Source organism: Festucalex cinctus, chromosome 4 (genome assembly GCF_051991245.1).
Source record: "Festucalex cinctus isolate MCC-2025b chromosome 4, RoL_Fcin_1.0, whole genome shotgun sequence".
Taxonomy (NCBI): Eukaryota; Metazoa; Chordata; class Actinopteri; order Syngnathiformes; family Syngnathidae; genus Festucalex; species Festucalex cinctus.
This window is the reverse complement of record NC_135414.1, coordinates 21,001,828-21,026,952: the sequence shown is the minus strand read 5'-3', so window position 1 is coordinate 21,026,952 and position 25,125 is coordinate 21,001,828. Positions and strand designations below refer to the sequence as shown.

At 38.1% G+C, this 25,125-nt stretch overlaps 2 protein-coding genes across 11 annotated transcripts in view; one reads left to right on the top strand and one right to left on the bottom strand.

Moving 5' to 3' along the window:
* The window catches only part of LOC144017768 (transcription initiation factor TFIID subunit 4), a 74,159-nt gene extending 70,606 nt beyond the window's left edge, over nucleotides 1-3,553 (top strand). The window contains exon 15 of the mRNA XM_077519664.1: nucleotides 1,141-3,553. Within this exon, the coding sequence (XP_077375790.1) occupies nucleotides 1,141-1,317 (177 nt within the window). The 3' untranslated portion in view covers nucleotides 1,318-3,553. The remainder of the gene's footprint in view (nucleotides 1-1,140) is intronic.
* A 167-nt stretch (nucleotides 3,554-3,720) lies between these two features.
* Nucleotides 3,721-25,125, bottom strand: part of kctd15b (potassium channel tetramerization domain containing 15b) — a 35,916-nt gene continuing 14,511 nt past the window's right edge. For all 10 annotated transcript variants that reach the window (XM_077519651.1, XM_077519652.1, XM_077519655.1 and 7 more), the window contains 3 exons: nucleotides 20,179-20,323; nucleotides 14,377-14,682; nucleotides 3,721-6,201 (listed from right to left, as the gene is read on the bottom strand). In XM_077519651.1, the coding sequence (XP_077375777.1) occupies nucleotides 6,043-6,201; nucleotides 14,377-14,682; nucleotides 20,179-20,323 (610 nt within the window). In that variant the 3' untranslated portion in view covers nucleotides 3,721-6,042. The remainder of the gene's footprint in view (nucleotides 6,202-14,376; nucleotides 14,683-20,178; nucleotides 20,324-25,125) is intronic.

The following is a 25,125-nucleotide window of genomic DNA, read 5'->3' as shown; positions in this document are numbered from 1 at the left end:
TTTTTTTGGCTAGTAAATATGCCCTTTAAAAGAGAGACTTCTCAAATAAATTCAAATTTGTACATAATTTGATTTCTGAAAAATGCGTTACTTTTGAATTCCCCATGGAACACATGGCATTTTCTCGTGAAAGAAATACTTTTTTTTTTCCCCCTGAAAAATATGACTTCTCAAGGAAATTTCTTGGAAAAAAAAGAAGCATTTTATATATATTTTTAATAATATTTGAAAATAGATTTTTTTTAAATAGTTTTTAATTTTGAGGGAGGCATGTTTTTTTTTTCTTTCCAGAAACAATATTTTTTTACTGATTAAAAAAACAAACACACAACAACAAAAACACATTTTTTTCCCCCTTCAGGAAAATGTTCGAAAACTACGTTTTTCAAAACTTGATTTTTCTGTTTTATTGAATATTTTTTCTGTTTTTCTGAATATTTTTTTTTAAATAATTTTTTTCTTTGTTTTTGGATTTTTTTTTGTCATAAAAAAAAAGACAACAAAATTCCAAACTGGATAAAATTCTGAAAAGCAGAAGAAAATTATTTAAAAAAACAAAACAAAAAAACAACCCTTTTTTTCATTAATTTTTTCTGCTTTTTTTTTTTTTTTTGAGAGGGGGGGGGGTTGTCATAATTATTTTTATTTTATTTTATTTTTTAAATAAATACAGGGAAAAGTTATTCTGAAAAACAATTTTTTTTCCCCCCAAAAAAACAGGAAAATTCTGGAAAACAGATATGAAAAAAACTGGAAAAATCGATATTTTTTAAATCACTCCATAAAATAAACAAAAAAAAAATACATTTAAAAAATTCAATAAAAACAAAGCGCCAAAAAAATTACTTCCAAAAACCAGACTTTTTTTTGCAATACAATCTATTAATCATCATTTGAAAATATTAACAAAGGAGATATTTCTTTTTTTAAATGCATAAAGTGTTGCACATTGGTATTTATTTGTTTCCGAATTGTGAAAAATAATTAACAAGGTCAGTGTCTTCATATATGTCATTAATTATTGATACAACCTAGGCCGTCATCACTGAAACGTTGACTGGCTACTTTTTTTTTCCCCGTGTGGCTTCACGAGCATATCAGTGATGCAAATTTTGTTCCCGGTTTGTCTTTTGTGGTCAGCTCTCGGGCGGCGCGGCGGGCTCGCCGGCCGGCTCGTCGTCGGCGCCCTCGTCGTCATCTCGCCAGTACGCCCGCCAGCGCATCACCCGCGTCAACCTCAGGGACTTCATCTTCTACATGGAGCAGGAGCGAGACACGGCCCATTCGCTGCTGCTCTACCGCGCCCTCCTCAAGTAGCCTGGCCCCGCCTCCTCCTCCTCCTCCTCCAGCCACGTGCCTTCGGATCAGGTGTCAGCTCGTCGTCTCCATAACGTGCGCTCGGCTTCCACTTTCACGTTTGAAGGCCGCCGTGCGTTTTTCAAAACATTTTCACAGCCAATCATGTCGAAGGAAAGTATTTATTGACCCGCCGCGTGTCAGTAAAGATTTCAACAACACATTTCCCTCGCCGTCAATGTAAATAGTTCAGTTACATTTCTATTTTTTTTTCTCCAGTTTACAGTCCAACAGAATGAATCAACTATAAGTTTTATGAAAGTGAATATTTAATATCAACACATTTTAGATCAGTTTTATGTAGGTGCATTAGGGCCACACTGACAACAACAACACTTTGCGTCGAAAAGTTGTAATGTTATGAGAATATAAAATCCATTTTATTAGAGAGAAGTACATTTTTTTGTGAATATTATTTTAAACGTGTTCACTAGACAACACTGCAGAAATAACACTTAAATTAGTACATTTAATTCAGCAAAATGCCGGTAACAAAAGCGAGAACACCCCTAAGTGAAAATGTCTTTGTGTTCCTCCATCTTGCATTTGAAGATGCTCCACAGATGCCTAATATTCATATTAACACATTCACTGCCAGCCCAGAAAAAAAATAATAATAATAATTTGACGTCTTTTTCCGTCAATGGCAGTGAATGAGTTAATATTCATAATATTCATTCTTATAATATTAGGACTTTATTTGCCACATTTCTCATTTTTTCACTCATCTTTTTTGGCTGCCACTTTTTTCTAAATTAAAATATTTTTTATCAGTAGTCTTACTCCTTATTTATCGGAATGTTAAAAACTTTTCCAAAACGTTCTGAGAAAAAAACAAAAAATGCCTCCTTTATAATATTTTGCCATGAACTACACATAGTTTAGACTTTAAGACTATCCCCCAAAATAAAATCTTAGTTAATCTCATAATGTATGACAGAAACAAGAATCATTTCACAAAAAAGTATCTTATGAATAGTACTATTATTCAAGAAAAATCTGTGTTACACACTTATTGTTATGCACCTTTTTTTTTTTTTTTACATATTACTATTACATAAACTTTTTTCTCAAAAGAATTCTTTGTATATTTTAATAAGACATGGTGCTTTATTTTCATAACATTACGACTGTATTCTAGAATTTAAAAAAAATAAAAAATCAACATTTCAGCGGCCTCAAATACGCCTTCGTCCAGTTTTATTTAGTTCACCTGTTAGTGTTTGTTACGAGATGGGCTGGTTGCCGTAGTTACAAGTTCGGCCCACACACTTTGTTTTTTTATGACTGCAGTTTGGGCAAATGTTTGAAGAACAACAACAACAACAAAAAAGAAAAGAATGTTTCAAGTCCATCAAGTGTTTGTTTTTTTAGTGCACATGAGTCAACTCCCATGCAGTGAAGAAAGCGTGAGACATTCAGGCTTGTTGTTACACATCATGTTGCATTGCTTTTATAAATGTATAAACGCAAAATCATACGTGTACGTTAAATTAATGTACGTCCTCTGTTTGTTTGATCATTTAAATGTAATATCTCGGCCTATGCAGTTTTTTCTCTTTGGATGAATTGAAATATTTCAAACGGTTGGTTAGTTGCGCTTTGTTGTGACTTTTGACAGCACTTTTATTTTATTGTATTCATTTTTTATTTTTTTATAAAGTCCCTGTTTTAGCTGGCATTTAAAGCTGTCTGCTTAATATTGCTAAAAAATGTAAACAGTTTTGACACTTTCCCTTAAAAGTCACACCTTGTAATATATTTTGACATTTTTTTTTTTTATCAATTGGCTTTTATGCACATGTTCTTATATTTTCTTCTCTTTGACAAGCACAACAGCATCAATCTCGACTGATTTTTGTTCTTATTTTTTAAATAATATTAATAATAATCTCATTTGCTTTTGCCATTTTTACCGCTTGCAGCTTTTTAGCCAAAACCTTGGGACAATATTAAAAGAAAAAGAAAAAAAAAGGAGAAAAAAATATGGGAAAAATAAGTTTCACTGTAAGGATATTTTGTAAATACTGTTTACAAGACCTATGTGTTTATTAGAACCACGTTATTTTTGGTAAACTCTTGTACATATCTTTGAATTTTCCTGTTTGTGTGAAATGACAAAAAAACAACAAACAAACAATACTGATGTATTTGTACCTATTTTATAAAGGAATAAATAAGCTGTTTACTAAACTAAGACACTGTCTTGTGTTCATTTCTTCAGCATTAAAATGTGTAAAGCATCTTAAGTATTCGGACCAGGCCAAAAATATTCAAATCCAGGAGAAAGTGTTAAAAAAATAACACCGGGCAGACAATATTTTCAGTATGAATACAGCAAAAGGAAGAAGTCACACAGGCTAATACAGTACATCCTTTTATTATCGCAAATATGCCAGAAAAGTCAAATGAAGACACTGCAAAATGAACACATGCCCTTTAATACCACAGTCTAATTGTTTTTAAACACTTTAAATAATATACATTATTATTATACCCTTTAAAACGCTTCAGTCCATATGTACACGTGACACTTTAAGCCTTTATTTTTTGCTCTTTTTCTTTTTTTTTAAATGGTAAAAACACAAGTCCGAATAATCAGGTCTGCCGAGCACTGGCCCATGACTTCATATAGTGAGTATTTGGAAGGGGTGCGTTTATTGCTGCCAAACCAAATAACACCCCACGGAGAAGAAAACAGCGTCTTTTAACGGGTTAAAATTGAACCCTGGAAAAAGTCATTCCCGGAGGAATCGTTTGTGCGTCCTTATTTCCACTGGCGCCAGAGCCCAACACGGTGAGCTCCAAAGTCCCGGTGAAAAGTGTCGTTCCATTGGAAGAGCGCCCCCCATGGAGAAGAGCCTGTACTGCTTTGTTGGGAGTGCGGAGGGCCGACACTACCAACATATGTCTCCCAATTCGGGGAGACAATTAAAAAAAAAAAAAAGCAGCCACAAAAATGCAATCTCTCCCATCAGTGTGCGTGAAAAGCAACAAAGAGCATGTGGAACATGACACACAGGCCCTGCGCTTTGATGGAGTGAAAACACGGCCGCCCACGGCCGCTCTTTGGAAAAAAAAATAGGGAAAAAAACAATATATCTTGGCAAAAAAAAAAAGACGCTCACTTCTCCACTAATCTGATAAGATGGAAAGTTGGTGGCTCTACTGTGGACTGGCAATCACTTAAGCAGTGATGAGCATTGGAGCTGCACACACCCATTTAGATTTTATTTGATTTTTAGTACGCTGTTAAAAACAAAAACAAAAAAACAACAACTTTACAATCAATAAAATATGCACCCTGTCAGCTTTGGTACCTACAGTGTAGTTTCAAATAACTTGAGCATGTCCACACTAACGCAGGTATTTAATTTTTTTGCAAATGAAATGACTTAATTTTATAGTATTACCATATTTTAAATTGATTATTCTTTTACAGTGCAAAAGATTCCCCTCTTGTGTACATTTTTTGGCTTTCTTCCAACTTCTGATTGGATAAAACCTGTTGAATGTTACTGTTTTGTATGCTTACTCAAGAACATAAGTACAAAAAAAATATGTTACTATAATTTGTAGTAGTAGTAGGGGGAGGAGTTGTTGACCTAATTGTTGGGTAAAAATATAAATATTAAAAATTCTTTATTATAAATACTATATGGAAAGAAAATATGTTCATTCATTTTATTGTCATATTTTTGTTTAAAAAACAAACAAAAACAAAAAAAAACATCCCTTTGGCTACCTGGAATTAACCTGAAAAATAAAATTGCTCCACAAAATTCCAAAGTTGCTCCTCAAATGAAGTTATTGATTCTCAAAACTGCTCCGGAAAAAAACCCAAACAAAAACAAACAAAAAGCCTTAAGACATAGGGGTTTTGCATGTTTATGTTGGGGAAGGGGAAGTAAAATAAATGTATAGATAACCTGTTTTTTATTTATTTATTTTTTTATTGATTAGCAATGGATTGTATTTTTGGTTGGGGAAAATAAAATAGTACTAATATAGAACAATTAAAAAAAAATAAAAAATACCTGTGTATCTGTGGACATGGTATGATGACAACATGGGTGACGATTAAGTGCAAAAAAATCAAAAGTTTACAAACATTTAGAGTACACCTCCTGCTTGACGAGACATACTGGTAAACGATTGGCGTCTTTTTTTGTCTTTTTCTTTTTAACATTCATGAAAATTGTGACTCAAAGTCCCCTGGTGATATGTTAAACGCGAACATAAATCGACATTTTGTGTGTGGGGAAAAAAAGACAAAACCAGGGAAAGAAAAACAAACAAACGAATTGCCAGTCACTTCCTGCCAAAAAAAAAAAAGAAAAAAGCTCCCTCCCAACAAGCTTGGAGTAACCAACACAATAGCGTCCATCCTTCATATTGGAGTTAAGAAGAAGACACTTCACAACGGATTAGTGTCCGTCCTCTTGCGGGTAAAAAACTTTTGATGTGTGGTGGCGGTCCTGATGGTCCAAAAGTTTCAAGTAAGCTGCTCGTGTTTGTTTGCTCTTTGGGCAGAACTTTTTGTTGTTGTTTTTTTGTTTTTTTTTGCGTCTACATTCCCCTCAGAGGTTTGGACGAGCCTCTGCTAGTTCGTATTCGGGTGCGGATGTTGGTGGTCGGTTGGATTCGGCCAGGCGGTCCGAGACCGACCGAGCGTCCCCGTTCGTTCTAGTCCAGAGGTTCCTGTTTTATCCTGATGGGCGTGTTGATGGAGAGACTCCGCCGGTCCTCGCGGCACAACACGTACTCGCTGAACTGCGATGAGTCCACGCCGCCGCCGCAGGACGCCGCCACGCTGAAGCCTTTCTGGAAGAGACGTTCCAAGACCTGAACACACGCACGGAAAGACACATTTAGGAATAACACCAATGTATGTCTATCCTAGCTAGTTAGCATCAGGCTTCCCGTTTTGCTCATCCTTATTCCCGACACGTGCCCCGCCCCCAACCCCCTCGGCGGCTTACTCGTCTCACTCCGGCCTCATTACTCAAATTAGGAGCTCCAGTAATCACCTCCGAACGCACCTCGCCTCGCACTCTGCGCAACCCTTTGAGCTCGTGGCCTGGCAAGCGGCCGGCCAATCGGGTGCCGGACGATGTCATCAATAGTGCAGGAGTGCCCCGGCCTCCTTTCCGTGACCGCGTGAACGCCGTAATGACACGCGGCTCATGTTTTGACTGATGATGGATGGCTTGGGAAAAAAAAAAAAAAACATCTGAGAGACTTTCTGGAATTTGTTCATCATTAACGCGGCGCTAAGCTAAGCTAACACGAGGTGTCCAGGCTGATACGACGATGTTGCAGGTGCCCATAAATCGCAAAAATCAGAGGGAAAATAAAATCAAATTAACCCAAACAATTCTCCAAAAAACACTGATAAAGACCCAATATGTGTTCTCCTTGAAATAAAATAAAAATAAATATAAAAAAAAACAATTTAAAAATATATACAAAAAAATAAATAAATCCCTGAATAGTGAATCTGCTGGTGCCAAATCCTGAATATGTGATCCCACCGCCCTGATTTTAATGGGAATGAGGGGAGCCTCTTCACTTGACTGGGAGTCGACTGCATTCCATCCCACAACAAAGCACAACAGAGCAAAGGTACGCCCAAATCAACATGTGCAAAGTCTATGAAAATCCCAAAATTAAGAAAACTCCAACCCATGTGCACAGTTAGACTGCGCTTTGCGCTAGACTTGCACTGGGAATGAAAACAAGGGCCGTAAAATAGACACAGGAAGGCTGGAGACAACATCTGAACCCAGAACCTTACAAATAAGGTAGACATGCTAACCGCCATTCAACTGGTTCCCCAAATTTTATTATTCCTGCTGCTATTCATGGACGACCCGACTGGCCTGTGTATGAATCTGTGTAGAATTGACACCAATTGAAATGCAGTGGGGACAACAATAATCCGAAAAAATAATATTTAACAAATAATAATAATAATTTATTCAACCCCCCTCCCTCCAAATTATTTAAAAAAAATTCCCAAAACATTTTAAAATATTGAAAAACAATATTGGAAAAAAATAAATAAAACAAAACAACAAAAAGTAGATGAGTATGCAGGGGGCCATTGTTTACTGAAACAATGAAAAACTCATCTCAATTTACTCCTAAATTGAAGTTAATAAAGTACATAATTGTATTTTTAGACCTGTCTGTCACTATACAGTAGCTCATTGGCATCGATACCTTATTTGTCGTCAATACACGAGGACACTATTAGGACACACTAATGTGCCTAATGTGCAAACATGGACGCAGTATTTAAAAGACAAATATACGCACTTCAACTTCCTCTACAAAGTTGGGAGTGTTTCCTGATGTCTTCCCCTCCTCCTCCCCCTTTGCTGCCCCCGGCATTGGCCACCAATTTTACGAAACAGAAGGGACAGCAAACAGCTGATGGTGAGGATTGGCTAATTAAGAGACCTGCCCAAGCATCTACCCCTGGCCCCCCTAACATTTTTATTTATTTATTTATTTTTTTTAAATCCATGACAGGCGAACGATTATGGAAATGATATTACATTGGCTTCTTTAATGGTTGCATCACATTGCATTTCTTCTCCCTCTGCGTGTCACACTTTTCACACATGTGGGACTCGCGCGCGTCTTTGGGCCTGATCAATAAAGATAGTGTGGGGAAAAAGACTTTTATCGCAAATCCGTGGCAAGACTTTAGGATGTTATACATCTCAACACTTGAGGATATTCAAGCTTTTAACGCGGCACATCCGTGCCACAGGAGGATTAACAATACAAGGTTTGAACCGTCAACTTTGATTGGCTGCAAGAGATCATACTGTATGTGATCCTCTTCAAACTGATTTTGTCTTACAGTAAGAGGTAGGGTGATAAAAAAAAAAAAGTTTCATATTAGTTGGATTTTTATTAGTTTTAGTGTGTTTTTTTTTTTTTTTTTTTAAATATATGGAGTATTTTGCTTCAAAGCTGGGGGGAAAAAAGTTTGCTAACCCAATTAAGTCAACAACAAAAATTGGTCGATGCCAAAATTAATGTCTGAAAATCAGAATCAATATTTAAAAAAAACATTTGCAATGCCCAGAACCAATGTCTGGCCCTTTCCGTGTTTCCGCAAAGACAGTTTGTTGCTAATGGGAGCATTCTTCTGGTCACAAAAATGTCCATCAAGGGTTTGGGTTCCCTTTAAACTAAAAAAGGACAATAAATGTATGTCATAATCGAGTCTAATAAAAAGATTAGTTTGTGACAGCCGTAATTTGTCAAGTGCACAAATAGGTCAGTAAGTTTTGTGCAATAAAGTAAACAACCATCCCTAAACACGTGAAACATCATCAAGCTCCTTTTCGCATCCGCCCACCCCGAAGCCGCCTGGCTGAGCCGTCATTCAACCTCAAACGAGGACGGCGAATGCATACCAAGCCTCACTCCTCTAACCTCTCAGCATCACATATGTATATTTTCAACGTCGCAATCAAAGACTGAAAAGCAGAGCGTGATGTAATATTGATGGTCGCCAGAGTACACGCGCACACGCATGTGGGATGAAAGTTGATTGACACATTGCTGCATGGGATTTAATACTGTACAATTTAACATGTGACAAATAAATCCCTTGAGGTGTAATACAGTCTTATATGAAGCACATTACAGAGTAGCTGTAGACCTGAAGTCGTTTAGGTCAGTTGACCAAGATGGGACTAACACAACCATCACCCTGCCTGCTATCTACATAGCTAGCTCAAGAGTGCTTATGCTCAGTCTGTGTCAAGTAACTTGTCATTTGATGATACAAATATGCCTTGTTTGTTTGTGTATAATTGCTCAAAAAACAAACAAACAAACAAAAACCTACATAGCTAGCTAAATAGCTACATAGATAGATAGCCACCTACATAGATAGCTAGCTAGCTACATAAATAGCTAGCGCGCTGATAGACAGACAGACAGACAGACAGACAGACAGATAGATAGATAGATAGATAGATAGATAGATAGATAGATAGATAGATAGATAGATAGATAGATTGGATACGGACAGAGAGAGACAAACAAACCATGTTGCAATGTGGCAAGCTGTATCCTATCAAGGAGCACCACTTGGTATTTGTGTGTGCGAGTATTTGTCTGAGCGCTATTTCAGATTGATGGACTTGTAGTGTGTGTAGTGTGACATGTCAAAGGGTGTTGCGGCGGGTTGCGTTGGTCGCGGCAGTGGCAGGGGAGGGGACAAGGGCCCCTTCGCCACCACTGTCACATTGATGAAGGACGGATTGGCTGTGCTCTGATGTGAGCGCTTCATCACTGTGATGTATGAGCCATTGTGTCCGTCTCCATGTGTGTGTGTGTGTGTGTGTGTGTTTGTAAGTCTGCCTAAATGTTTTCCCTCTGTTAAGCGCCTTTGCTGTTGTCTTTTTCCTTCCACACTGGAAAGACATCAGAGTGCAGGTGGTTTGCATTAATCCCTACAAATTCCACTCATGACTTGACGGGGATTCACGAGTCAAGGAGTGGCTTGTCACCCGAACAAGAATATGCACATATCTTTTTTTTTTTTTTTTTTGTCACATCCTTTTACGACAATAAAGTCATGTTTGCAGATAAAAAAATATTGCCACTTCATAAGAAAGTCATGATATTAGAAGAAAAAAAAGTTTTACAATAGGAGAAAAACGTACAACTTCTGATTATGTCATATGTGATACAAGAGCGATACTACTAGGAGTGTGCTTTTTTTCATGGGAATGAAGTGGGGGAAAAAGGTAATTTGAAGAAACTAAAGTAATATGAGAAAACCGTGTAATTTTATGACACTAAAGTGTATTAGTAGAAAGAAAGAAATTTCTTGAGATTTCAATAACGATCTAACAAGGATAAAATGTTTATGAGAATAAAGTCAGAACAGAACATTCAGCGAAAAATTTTATTTTTCCAGAATAGTGTCATAACAATAGGGGGAAAGGCATTTTACAGTAATAAAATTGTAATATTATGATAAAAAAATAGTTTACACTTATGAGAATGATGTAATAATGTTATGGGGAAAAGGGGAATGTTACAGAAGAGTGTAATTTTATCAAATAAAAAAATAAATAAAATAAATTACAACCACAAAGTCATACTATTCTGATTTCTAAAAAGTGTGATTTTTGAAGAATGTTTTATTACAAGGTCAAAATCATTATTTTATTAATAGAATTAAGTCAAGATTGCACAATTTCAACTCAACTCAACTCAACTCAACTCAACTCGACTTTATTTATAAAGCGCTTTAAGAACAGGCATTGCTGTATACAAAGTGCTGTACATAAACATAAATATCAGTTTTGCAGTAAATAAGAACAAAGCAAACATTTTGAAGTGCAATACAAGTTTTTTTTTTTTCAGTCTTATGGAGGGAAAAATGTGTGATTTTTTTTCTAATTTGAGGAAAAATAAAGTCCAAATTTTATGAGAAAAGTAAAGATTATTGTAAAATGATACCTTTTTATATGTAATATTACTTGTTTTATTGTAGTATGATTTTATGCATGTAAAATTGTTTCCTCCTAATGAGTTTGTGACTTTATTCTTATAAAAGTATTTTTTTCCACTAATACAACACTTTTTTCTCTCTGAATATTACTTCTAAATTCATTTTCGTATAAGCATGCCTTTAGTGGAGTAAACAGTTTCAATTTAGGCTATGTTGTGGAAACGTACTTCAAAGCCGTTCAAATATATTGGTAAAATGTAGGCTAAATGCTAAAAAAACATGAAGATTTTCCTCCATACTGTAATATACACATTGTTTATGGAAAATGTGGTTAAAGGTTTAAGAAATTTCAAACCATGTAACATTTGTAAGGAACATGCATTTGTAGGATGAGCAGCATATGTGAAGTGCTGCGCCCATGAAAATTTTGCCTGTCGAATTTGAACACTCCACCTTCTCAAAACTACAATTCGGACCTGCATGATTTCCCAAACTGCTAATCCCTGAGCCAGATGTTTCGAGCTCCATCCTGACTTCCTCAATTGTCATCTTTCCTGTCAGGACATCCTAAACACCTTGTCCCAGACAGCCCCGTCTTTTACCACCCCCCACAATAAGCAATCCTCTGTGGGCAGGGTGTGGTTGCGTGCCTTCCCCTGGGTGGGGAGCCCGTACTGTAATCAGATGACAAGCATTATTGTCTGGCGGCTAACACCGGGATTACATTGCTAACCTTCTTTTAGCCCGTGGGAACAATGGCGGCGGCGGTGGCGGACTTGTTTGGAAAGATCTCCGCTTACACTGAAACGTACCATGTGGCTTTGAATCCTTGAGGCCAAAGTCGTGACTTGGATCTACTCTATGTATAGTTGTTAATGTCAGGAAATGGAACCTGAATGCCTTACAAGAAGGCAGAGGAACTGCAGGTCTTCTCTGGAGCAGGAAACAAAAACTACTATTATCATTAAATGTTAAATAAATAAATAAATAAATAAATAAATAAATACATAAATACAAAAAATACAAGTATAAATTATAATATTAGATTTAGAAAAATTGGAAAGCAGTTTTTTTTCTTTCAGTTTTTTTCCGCAAATTTGAAACCGATTTGTATCAAATTCACTTTGACAAGTGTTAACCGGGCGTGCACAAAGCAAGTTTCACAAAGTCTCACCAATTACAAAAAAAAAAAAAAAAAAAAAAAAAAGATTTTTTGCCAATAATTGGGACTGGAATGATGATATCAATCTGTGGACTTTAATGAAAATTGACAACTTGACCCTTCTGGTTGTATTCAAAGAGGTTTTACCTCTCATCCAAGCAGGCTGCATGAGATCATTCAAGAGATATTGAATCCATATTTTAAGATTGAAATGACCTACACGAGAATACTCACAAGCAAACATAATTAAACTAATACAACAAATTTCAAAATATAATAAATTCCTGGTTAAAGAATTTTGGTCCATTACCAAATATTGTATATGAAATACAAAAAAAGTTATGTAAATATGCAGAAATGTCTCCATAATTTATTAGCATTTTTTTTTATTAGCAAGAAACGTTTTTTAAAAAATTTTTCAAATAAAAATAAAATTCACAACCTTTGGAGCTGCATTAAATACTACTTTATTTTATTTTATTTTATTTTTTTTTAAATAACAAAATTTGGAAGAACATTTTTTATTTTTATTTTTTGAGGATAGTGACAATATGTAGGAATAAAAGCAGCTCCCGGCCTGATGCAGGTATTGAGAGTCGTAAAAATGTAATAACTTCTTGGATCAAACAGTCCTCTCAGCATTAGCGGCCGTTAGAGGAAATTTTACCCACGCTCGCCTCATCTAAAAGCACGAGCGAGCCCGTTTGAAAGCGTTTGAAAGCGTTGCGATGCACCGCCTCCGTCCCGTAATCATGCTGGCTGGTAAACAGAGTGGGGAAATGTTGTGTTAGTTGATGCCGCCAATTAATTATATTGCAAGTCATTTAAAAATCTATAAAAGAAGTATAAACCGGTTGAGGCTGTTTGAGAAATTGTAAGTATGGTATTAAAAAATGCAATACGTGTATTTCAATGGCCTTGGGCGTTGTTATATTGGAGTCTTTTTTTTTTCTTTTTTTTTTTTAAAAAGGAGCTCTGTCTTAAAAAGGAGTAAAGTGTAAATTATGCATATCATTCCTCCCCTGCACCAACCAACCCCCCCCCCCCCCCCCTTCCTCCTCCAGCCCTTTTCCGCGTTCTTTTTTTTCTGTTTTTTCGCAGGAAACATGGCCGCAGTCCACGCGTGCTTTGTCCCGCTCGTTCCGCTCTCCTTCCCTGGAGGTGGTGGAGGAGGGTGGGTGGGGGGTGTAGGTGGGGAGGGAGGTGGAGGTGTCAGAGTGTTGCCTGGGAGAGGCTCTCTTTGGGTGCTGGAGGCGGTGAAAGGAGCCTTGTGTGTATGTGTGAGCAATGGAGTGTGTTGCATGGAGCCCGTGGTGTGAGGCTGATATTTTGCTCTGCGGGCAACACAACTGGAAAAATACCCCCCACCCCACCAAATATGCGACTGTGAGTACATGGAAATGGATTTCATAGACGGGACTGTGGCCGGGCAAAATTGTCTCGTATTCTTGGGATTTCTTTTACAAAATGTTTTGCGTGTAAGTCCCTCTATTTCGCGGGATTCTTTTGTAGTCTTAAGAAATTTTGGTCTAACGTTCCTCTACATTGGGTGCACTATAATTCCACTTTCAACCACTAGATGGTGACATACTTATTTAGTTTATGATTGAAAGAAGAAGAACAAAACAGGAAGTACTGAACTGTATTTCAGAGCAGCCGAGTTTTTGTTGAAAATTATTTAATGTTATTCATTGTAATCCTGCTTTTTAAACCCACAGAAAGTTACAACAGCAGTAGGTTCATCTGTGGGAATATTTATTGCTGTATAATGGGATATAAAAAGCTCGTTAGTTTGGAAAAACAGGATTTGGTACTGTAAACACTAGTTGGTAGAATATTTTTGTGTTATCTTTGCTCTCTCTCTCTCTCTCTCTCTCTCTCTCTCTCTCTCTCTCTCTCTCTCAACATATGTGTTAAAATGTGTAAGATAAACACCCACTCCATATAATTTTGAATAGCCAACGACAAAATGACAGCTTTGAGACTTACAAGTACAAGCTAATCAATTGCGGTTTTGCTTTCACTTAAAACCCTCACTCTTAAAAGTGAGAATCTATCCATCCAGTCACAAGTCAAAGATCAGTTGAAATCTTCAACTAGTGTAACAATTACAAAAAATAATACTTTTAACCACTCATAATTTTGCAAATGTCAGATGTTTTCAAAGATCTATACTTTTGGTATGTCCACACGTGTGTGTGGGTGTCATTTTTAAGAATTATCGACCAATCTAAAGTGTTGAAAATGGCTTGCTCTCTTTGATGATGCAATGTTAATACCGTTTTGGGGCTCTTGTGAAAAGTCGCCATGTTGGAGGTACAAGATTTTGCCCCAAATGAATATTACTGCGGGAAACTTGCGTTACCTGCACGGAGTTGAGCCTGCAGTAGCCGTTGAGGGGGAAGCGGATGACGTGGGTGGGGTCCTGGTTCCAGCCGGCATTGACCGAGTTGCACATAACGTCTCCCGTCTCTGGGAAGATCTCCTCGATGAGGACCTTCTCTCCGCTCAGGGCGATCCGCTCGCCCAGGTCGGGCGCCACGCGCACCACTAGGCAGTCGCAGGGCTGCGCCATGCGCCGCTGCTCGCGCTCCTGCTTCCAGCGCTCCAGCTCCTTGATCATGGGCATCAGCTGGTAGTAGCGCGCCTCCTCGTACAGCAGCTGGAAGTCCTGTCGAGGTGGGAGAACAAGACGTCAGGCTCCTTCGTTAGGTACACCTGCACAACGGTACAACTGTACATTAGATCTGATATAAAAACTCCTCAGTTCAGTTTTGACTGGCACTGTCAGAATATCAGCGCTCCAGACTGCCGATAAATAGTAAAAAAAAAAAAAAAAAAAAAAAACAACAACAAAGAAACAGGTATCTCCAAAAATGAATGCTTATTGTTCACTTCAAGCTATGAAAAAATAATAAAATAATATATAGACCATAAAGCCAAAATGTCCAAACAAATGAACAATAAGCAGGTGTCAGCTCTCATGCTTAGCATCACCGCGTTAGCCTTTAGCATGTTTCAAAGTCCATCAAGGCCATCACGGCGCATCACGCATGCAGACAAGTTTTGCAGCAGATTGCCTTCCTCTATTCCCCCGGCGGGTAGCGCTCGCTGGGGGCGCTTTGCCCCTGCGCATTTGCCTCTAATTTCCCAAAAGAGCAGATGGCGCCATCATTCAGCGAGAAGAGAAGGGATGCGTGAGGTTTTCTGCGTCGAAAGCAGATGGAAGGTGTGGAGGAGGCGATGTGTGCACAAGCGAACGTGAGGGCAAGCCCCAGACGGAGGGGACGTTTTAATGTATGCCCGATGTATGTTAATGAGGTTAAGAAGATCCTATTACAAGCAGATTTTAATTAGGTTAAACCTAAATTCGGCTGCTAAACAATTAGTAATTAAAACATATGTGTTTGGATTAGCAGGGACTAAGACTGACAGCTTCATTCACTCCTTTTAAAGAGTCAACTAATAATGGACTTTCTTGTTGCTTAGCTGCTAGCTAATCAAGCAAGCGAGTTTGTTAGACAACTAACAACAATGGCAAACAATCCTTTTATAGTATGTCTTGATATGTTTAATTTGTGGATGGGTTATTGTTTCCAATATTTTCTTTACTGTTTTTTAGTGCCTCGTGTTGGAATCTTAATATCAAGTGCGGATGGCGACATTTGTCTACAGTGAGATGGACAGATGATAATATAGGAATTATTATTAGTGGTGTAGTTGGAATTCTGTTGATACCTTTTTGGATAAAAAATACTGTGGTTTGATTTATTGCGGTACATACAGTATTGTATTATATGTCTAACAAAAAAAAAAAACTTTATCCTTATATTACACTTTTTCTAAATAAAAAAATATTCTTCTTTATGCTGACTTTTTGTCAAAAAATAATAATAATAATAATAATAATAAAACATTATTCAATATTCATCTTTTTTTTTTTCCGACAAAATGAGAGTTCAAAGCATACATGGTGAAGCAGCATTTAGCTGTTTTGCAGCACACAAATTGAATACGCTCACAAAAGAAGTGAAATCAACCCTTGGGCGTAAATGCTTTTAAATCCAGGTTAAAAACTTTTTTTTCTTTATTTTTGTTTCTTTTCCCATACCCATTGATTAAGGTCTTTTAAACATTTTGAAATCAACTTCACAGCACGGCCTTTAGTCTTTTTGAAAGCCTATTTTCATTTCTTTCCCATACGTTAAAACATTTTTAAAGTCTTCTGTTCTGTTAATATGTTTAAATGTTGTAAATGTACAATGTTTTCGTTAATTTGTTAAGCTACTTTTCATTGCTTTGGTTCTGAATGTCATTAACTGTTGTGATTTTTTCTTTGCTTGTGTGAAGCACTGATTTGCCTTGTGTATGAAATGTGCTATATAAATAAAGCTGCATTGCCTTTACTCTCGTAGTATATATTTTTCTGTTCAATGTAGCCCTAATACTCCTTCATAGTATCTTCATATACGGCCAGTAAATGGCACAGAAATCCCAAACGAACCAAAACCTCCCAAATGGTTTTAATTCTGGTTGTCTTCCTGCAACTGACAAAAACCTGCACTAAGACGCTTCCCCTTGAGGCAGCTCTGCGTTTCAAAGTGCCTCATCTGGCCCGGCTCTGAAGCCAGTGGATGGATGTGTTTTTAACGGGGCTTCTGTCTGCGAGGCACTTTATTCATCCCCATTCCAGCACAAGACAACAGAGTCATCTGTAGCGCCGACGTGAGGATGAGGAGAAAAAGACGGCGCCCGGCAGCGGCTTGGTCGCGGCCGCCGCCAGCTCTACCAGACAACTTCATTCCCCAAAAAAGCCGGGTCCGGACAGACAGCCCTTTTTGAGCTTCAGAATAATGGCCGACCTGATCGGCCGCCGGCAAGGCGACATCTCACAGGGAGGACAAAGAGGAAGATGATAAAAATAGTCTCTAGCAGGAGGACAGACAGAGTGGCCTCGGAAAAAATAATGAGACACACAAGTGGATTTGAACATCATGAATCGTTGTCATTTTGACACACGTATCATAAAATAGCAAACCAAGTGTAACCATTTTTCCCCACTTTTGTTGATAGTTTTGGTTATGGCTGGAAATTGAAATTCTAATTCCATATAGTCCCTGTTAGTTTAAACAATTTAAATTGTCTTTAAATTTTAATTGTCTTATTCAAGGATTATCATGTTAGCATAGCAAGCGCTGATGCCACTGACTGACTCTTGGCATCGGACTTCACCAAATAAATATCATGAAAATAAGTTGCTGGTGGATAAGGAGCGGTTACCCTCGCTAGCGTTGGCTAATATCACCGCTAGTCTTAAAATATAGTAATACAAACAACAGCACTTGGCGCAAAGTGAGGCTCCATCTTTGTCACTTAAATGTTGTGTCCAACAATGCACGGACAACAATTGAGAACTTATTTACACAACGCACCAACATCATCATACTTATGTCGCTTTATGACACCATTTCATAACACATGCTGGAGTGCAACATACATGCACGAAGATGAAACTGTGTGGAAATATTTCACCAAGAATGAGGCCGGTAGCATGCTAACCAGCAAAATATGCAAGTTTATAGTTCAATACAATAAAATCTCAGTCAGTCAAAACAGTATAGCAGCGAAATCCATCATTTTTGGTCACCTGGGTAAGATGCCCCGTCTTACAAAATTCTCTGCTACAGTATAAAACGCAAAATATGACCAGACAGCTTGTTAACAGACAGGTCTTCCACTAATTACAAAAACTACATTCAGCGTATGAGCGTAATAATGTTTTGGTCTTGTTTCTATGCCTGTCCATCGAAATATGTCTTCACGTGAAACAGTTAGGAGGCAAATAAAAAAAGGTTGGGGACCACTGTACTGTGCTGAAAAATATAAATGATGTTATCAATTAATCAACTTCATCACAACTTTCATCACATCGACTTTGAAAAAAATCTTTAGTCTTTCAACACGTACTATACACGATAAGAGCAGTAAGAACACGCGAGGTCTCACATTAAAAAAATAAAAATAAATCACTTTAGATGTGAAAAATAAGTATGTGTACCTCACGTTATTAGACTTTCACACAGTAAAAATACGAAAAATGGAATTGTGTCCCGGAATAGACTAAGTACCATTGATTCATAGCACAAACTTAACGGTTCATAAGCATACCTTCAGTGCGACTGAGCGTTGCTTACTCTTGTGTGATTAATTGTGCGTTGAATAACGAGAGGGGTTATTAATAGTGAATATTTTTTGTTCCAGCAATGTCGGCCGAAATCTTTCTTTTTGCTATTCTGCTCAGACTTTCACATTGATTTAACAAAACACACAAGGCTGCGGCTGCCAGCAGCAGAACAGACCCAGCCCTCGGGCGACGGCAAGCCTGATTGTGTTCAGATAAGGACATGCTCAATTCTGCCTCGCACTATTTGCATTTTTTTTTACCCTCCTCCTCCACCCTTTGCTCGAGCTTCACGCAAATTGAAAGGTATGCAGATCAACACGGGCTTATGCGAGGGAATTGTAATGAGTCGAAGCAATGAAGTCGGACACATTCTCCTCCAGCGCGGCTGCCTGATTGGACTGTCAAGATTTCACAGAAGGCGAAGCAAAGCATGAATAAAGATGGCGGAAAACTAATCGGTACTGAGTCAGACCGTCATTTGCCAAAATATGTGGGGCTTTCATGTCGCATTCTGTTCTTTGAGGCTTGGATCTGGTTCAGACTCTCTGTGGGGGCCCCCCCAAGACCTGGCCCCCGGCTCCGGGTGGCTCGGTCTCGCCACGTTCCCTTGGAGAGAATGATGAACAAGGAGCCCGCGTGGAAAGGTCATTTCAGTTAAGGTGGATTACAGTGATGAGGAGAATAAACAATATCGCGCAATAATCCTTCAACAGGAAGCAGCCTTGGATGAAATAAACATTGTAACAGAGCCTTGAATGGCAATGATGATTCATACATATTTTGGCTAACTGGCTAAAGTTAATTTAAATCAGATTTGTTTCACCAGTGGATTAAGCTTTCCATATTATTTGTGTTTTCAAGTGCACAACCTCATTAGTAAACAAATGATTTTTCTTGACAGCAGCTAGCATCATGGAAAAAGTATCTCTCAGAAACAAGCTGGAAACATGCTTCAAAAATGTAATAATATAAAAATGTGTAATATACTGTGACAGAGTTCTAAACTAACCAGTCTAACAGCTTAGTGTCTATATATATAGTATATAAATAAATAAATAAACTTTGTAAGGCACCTGGCAGCTAAAGTCATCCAGCTCGCCTTCGCGATATGGGAAACGTAGCATGAATTTTCATTTTAAACATTTTTGCCAGTCATCGAGGCTAGCTATGTGGGCTGACTTCTAAACAGTGTGAATTTTCTTTTTATTAAAATGTCTCGTGTAGCAAATACAATAAGGAATTGGACAAGTTAGCAAAACTGGCTTAACAAATAGCAAAAAAAAGTGCAGCTAAGCTCGTGGCTAATATGCTATACGTGTAGCATCAAATGGCACTGTTCAACTCAGAAAATTACAGTAAAATGAACACATACGATTGTGTCTCTAAGAACCCATTTCACAGATGTGTGTCGCTTGCCAATTTATGTCATCAGCCAGTGGAGATCTACGTTTGGGATATTTTATATGTTTAATTGATTGCAGACATGTTTTTCTGTCATAAATGGCATGTTCACAGTCCAAATTTGTTTGTTGCCTACATATTGTTTTTATTATTAACTGGCAGATGACTCACTCCTCAAGTGTGTTTTAGGAATGGTTAGCCATCCAAAATAAATCACACAGTTGTTATTGTAAATAAATGATTCATATAGTTATTTGTTGTACCATCATGCTAGCTACTAAGTTGGCAGTTCTATTGTACAGCATAAACATTTTTAGTACATTTGTAAATATTTCAAAAACATTTTTTTCATGTTGTCAGTACAGTATGTGGAGTATTGTATTTTGATGGGAAAAAGAATTTATTCCATTTTGAAATAGGGCTGTAACATAAAATGTGGGATAAAAGTGAAGTGCTGTGAATACTTTCCAGACGCATTCCACATGTTGTAGTGTATTACAGCGGATTTGGATAGAAATGAAACAAGTTGTTTCTACAATGAATCCAATCTGCATTTCATGTTGTGGGTGTGGCGACACTTGCCTTAAAGTCTTCGGGAAGCAGCAACTTGCTGGTCCTGAGGAAGCTGAGAATGTAGCGGAATATCTCGCCGTCGCGATCTATGAAGTAGTGCTGCTTCAAGCTGTCCAGCACGATGGGCTCGGTGCCGTTGAACAGGCGACTAATTCTGCAAATTGACATGAGCGCCACACACACAAAACACACACTTAATGAAATGAAACTAACTCCAGTCGAATGCATGAAACAATTACCCTCCATTTATTTTTCAATTTTATTAGCTGCTAGCCCGAGATGCCTTTTTTTTTTTTTTTTTCACATGGCCGTTTGAAACAAGGAGCTCAAGGCAGCGTTCCTCCGCTGCAGACTCGTTTGAAGTGTCCCACTGTGGACAGATTGCACACTCGCCGCATGTACTTACAAAAATTAATGGCGTGAATGTGGTATTTCGTCGCGTTTATTCCACCTGTTACACAGTTGCAAATGAAACAGAAGCGAGGAATGGACAAGAGTCGCATACTAATGTGCGATGTATTCGTATTATACTACACTACATATAAACGGTAAAATTCATCACATGCTATCAAAGTCAAGCTTCACTGTTTTGTTGAGCTGATACAGTGCCGAGCTGCGAGTATGTCTGCCTCATTGTCAAAAGATCCTGCATATAAATCTTGGCTTGAGCCCTCTCCATACTTGCCTGCGTTTTCTCCATTAACTTGTATTTATACTTGTGTGATAAGAGAATTGTTGTCTGTCATTAGTTATGTTAAAGTGTAATTGTAATTGTCTACACAAGCAGAATCACACATTTTCTTTTATTGTAATGTATTAATTTACTGTATTAATAATGAAATAAGTTAAAAGATACAAAGATTAAGGGGTAGGACTAGATAAGTTTTTAACTTCTTCCTACTCCCTTTGGACATGTAAACCATCACTAATGATTGCTATGAACTTCTTCTTTCTTTAAATTTTTATTTGCTACTTGTTTATGTTTATATATGTTTCTATGTTATGTTTCTATGTGCAATAAACAAACAGACAGAAACCGTTCAAATTTAACCGGTGAACTTCTTATACTTGCATCAATTCAGACATACAGTATGAAGGTGTACCCTACTGAGTGCCACTCCATTGAATTTTTGTGAATATTTAACATGCTCTTTTCCCCAATAATTAAAACCACTCCTCATGTCGTGCTTGGGGCTGCTGTTTTTCCTAATGCTTCATCTTGTTATTGCCACACTAAATGTGCTTTATTTTAGCACAATAGAGGGACTGCTTGTGCTTGTGCTTGTGCAAGACAATTGGCAGTTTCCATCATTTTAGGTGCAAAACAACTGTTAGCGAGACTTTGTGTGCTGTCATTTTCTTCAGTTTTTTTTTTCTTTCATCGCAGCTTGGCTTCCCTGCATTGGGTGACAAAAGATAATTGTGCAATAAGTTGACCCTCACACCAGTGCGAAAACATCAAATTCTATTACAAGGAGCGGGAACAAAGCAAAAGAAACATCTTGAAAGCAAACATCACTTGTAAGCTGTTTTGATTAAAAGCACACTTTTTCAAACGGGTTTTCGTCAAGTGTCAGCTGACCCCAACAATTCCCTTTCTCCTCTTTGACTGCGTGAGGAAGAAAAGATGTCTCTTTTTCTCCCTCCTTTTCTTTCTCCCTTCCGTCTCCATCCTCCCGTCTCCCTCGCTCGCTTTTCTCTCTGGAAATCGATGCAAAATGCTTTATAAAAAACCAATACTCATCTCCCTGTTTGGCCCGGGGTGTTCCTTTCTCATATGGTCTTGCAATTCTTCCAGCTAGAATTTCACCATACGCCTGCGGGCTAACTCTGTTTTTCATCTCCACTTTTTTAAAAAGCAATTAAAATGCTGCCTGTTTTTCTTTTTCTTTGCCCCCCACCACCACCACCCGCCTCCTCCTCCTCCTCCTCCTCCTCCACTCACTCTTTCACTCGCTCTCTCCGCCGGCCTTCACATATTTGCCCTTTTCCATTCATTTAGATGAGAGGTTTAACAGGTAGTCTTCTGCATGTACACTGTATGGCCTAAAAGTATTGGATTCAATGAAAATAGGCAGTAGGATCATTTCCACTCTTCTGGAAGCCACATTTCTCACGTTCTTTTACGGCAAACTCGTCTACATAGGTTTTGATTTGTGCATTAAAGCGCCTTCCTCAAATTGTGCGCAAAATCAGAAGGTCACAATGGTCCAGAATGAACTTTATTGCTTATGTTTTAATACAAATATTCTGATACCCCCCCCCCCCCCCCCCCCCACACACACACACACACACACACACACACACACACACACACTAAAGTCAGCAAAGTCTGGATTGTCGGATTCCTATCTGATCTGCTTGTTAAATGTCCGGTGCCAACAATAGTAAACGTTAGGTGGGGTACACACAGACCGAATTCGCACATGAAGTTTGCACTGTTGCCTGACACAAATGAAGGAGCAAATAATTGTGTTGAATGTTTATATTACATGTCTCCCAAGTCATCCTCAACAATAAAAATGACCAGGAGAAAAGTTCATCACAGCAATATAGGTATTAGAAAAGGTGAGAGTTAGCCGAGCTTCTTCTATTCATTCCACTGATCTTAATATATATATATATATATATATATATATATATATATAGTTTTTTTTACCACGAAAAAAAATACTAGCAGTAATGCAGTACGGTTCCAAATTACTGCGAAGCAGAATAATAATAATATATACACAAACAGTGTGTGAGTGCAAATAATTTTGTATCACCAAATATAATTTGGGGGGGCAAATAACTGTAAAGTATTTGATTACTATATTGAAAGTGTAGCGTATTCTGAGTTAGTGACATTTTTAGTTTACAAACAAATAATTTGCTCAGCATTGTAAGTTAGACAGAATTATGTGGAAAAAGAAGGCTCACTCAGGTACCGTCGAAGTATCTACTAGGTATCAGTATTGGGCCAACACCTGGCCTTATTACAAAGTATCATAACTCACGACAGTGGTTATCAACCTCTCTCTTGGGGCCATTTTACGATCAGGAACATATCTGACAGATGCCCATTAAGAATTTATTTATTTCAAATACATTTTATTATGTTTTTGTATTTCATTAAAAAATGCATAAGATAAATTTGCCATTCATTGAGATATATAGGTCTGTTTTTAAAAACTATCTGGCATTGTTTTTGTGAAATCTTATACATCAAAAGTTCTAGTGGTATCAGTACTTACTTGGTATTGGTATCAGCGACTACTCAAGAGTTGAGTACTCGCACTGTCGCACCGGTACCGGTGTTAGAAAAAAGTGGTATCGAACATCCCGAAAAGAAACATCACTTTTTGCAGTATAGCTTTTAAAATCTTTTAAAGCTTCAAAGACTACACACAAAGCAACGGCAAAGAACAAGACATATCAACTAAAAAGAGTTTTTTCTAGAACCTCCACATTCAATGGCATGACAGTGGGCCATTTGTGAGCATTTAAAGCAACTGAATGCATGATGCCACTTCTAATCGATCACACATGGAAGAGAAAACAGAGGAGAGAAAAAAAGTGTTCCTATCCAAATAGCTCCGATGTCTGTGTGGACCATTTGCCCCTAATTTCCTCAGCTTCTGTTCAAGTGAGAGCTCCACAGAGTGCGCCATCAATGTTTCATGGCCACTGTCCCTTAATATGGACCGCCGCTGAGGAAGACGGATAGTCGCACATTAGTTACTAGACTAACTTTCTCTTGGCACACTGCATTATTCAGCGAGCGATCTATTAAAAGTCACCATCAACGTGAAACTCCTTAACCATGCCCTTTTAGGTACTCGCCACTGCCTGACCGTCTTCCCTTTCTGGACCACCACCGGATGTGCGTGGCGTTCTCTGGATCCTGCCACAGTGTAATTGTTTTGCTTTCTGCTGTCAGCCATTATCCTAATTCACACAAAGGGGGGAGGCAAGAGAGGGTGGAGGAGAGGGGGCGGAGGGGGGGCCTCCTTCCACTGGCTCCGGCGGAAAGTAGGGCCCCGAGGCCAAGTGTGCTCTGAGGAGGCTGGGAAAAGCGAGAGACAACAGTGAGCGTATGTGTGTGTGTGCGTGATCCCGGGTGAGAAAGAAACAGAAAGAGACGGGCCGAGCGAGCAGAGGAGCGTGTGTGAAGAAGAGAGAGCGAGAGAGAGAGAGAGAGAGAGAGAGAGAGAGAGAGAGAGAGAGAGAGAGAGAGAGAGAGAGAGAGAGAGAGAGAGAGAGAACACTCAAAGCATCCTCGCTCCTGCAACCATCACAATGCTCTGACATGACTCTATATGTGTGTTTTGGGTTTGCTTGCTTGCCGTCAAAAATGTCTTTGTAACATCTCACACTGCCGACTAAAGCAACTGTCATATTCAAACACTGTACAACACTTTTGGAGTTTGTTTACACAAAAGATGACCTAGAAACATGAGGAAAAGTTTCAAACACAAACGGCAAAAGTTGTTGAAACCACCGGGAAAACAAGTAAATAAAAACATGAAAACAGTGTAGTAAGCATGCCAGGCCAGTGGGTGGCAGTGTCATATAAAAACTATATGCACACAAGCCATTTTATGGAATTTGGTATCACACCCTGTAAGTATTTTTGACTCCGCTCATTAGAGTAATAAAGTCATAAATGTACACTTAGCTAGAAAAGCCTCATAATTATCAACACAAACGAATCAGTTTTGGTAGTGATGAGCACAAAACAAAGGTGCGCTTCTTTTATGTTCAACTGTTTTTAATGTTTAGAATCAAACTATAATGGCATCATCTTCAAACATTACTTTGAAACTTATTTTGAAAGATTTTTTTCTGTGATTATGAGTTGTATATCTATGACCTAGAAGTGTTTTTTTTAGAGAAATATTTACTGTAATTCTGATTAATTGACTTAAGTACTATGTTAATTGCCACCGTCGTAGGAACATTTTTGCAGATTTG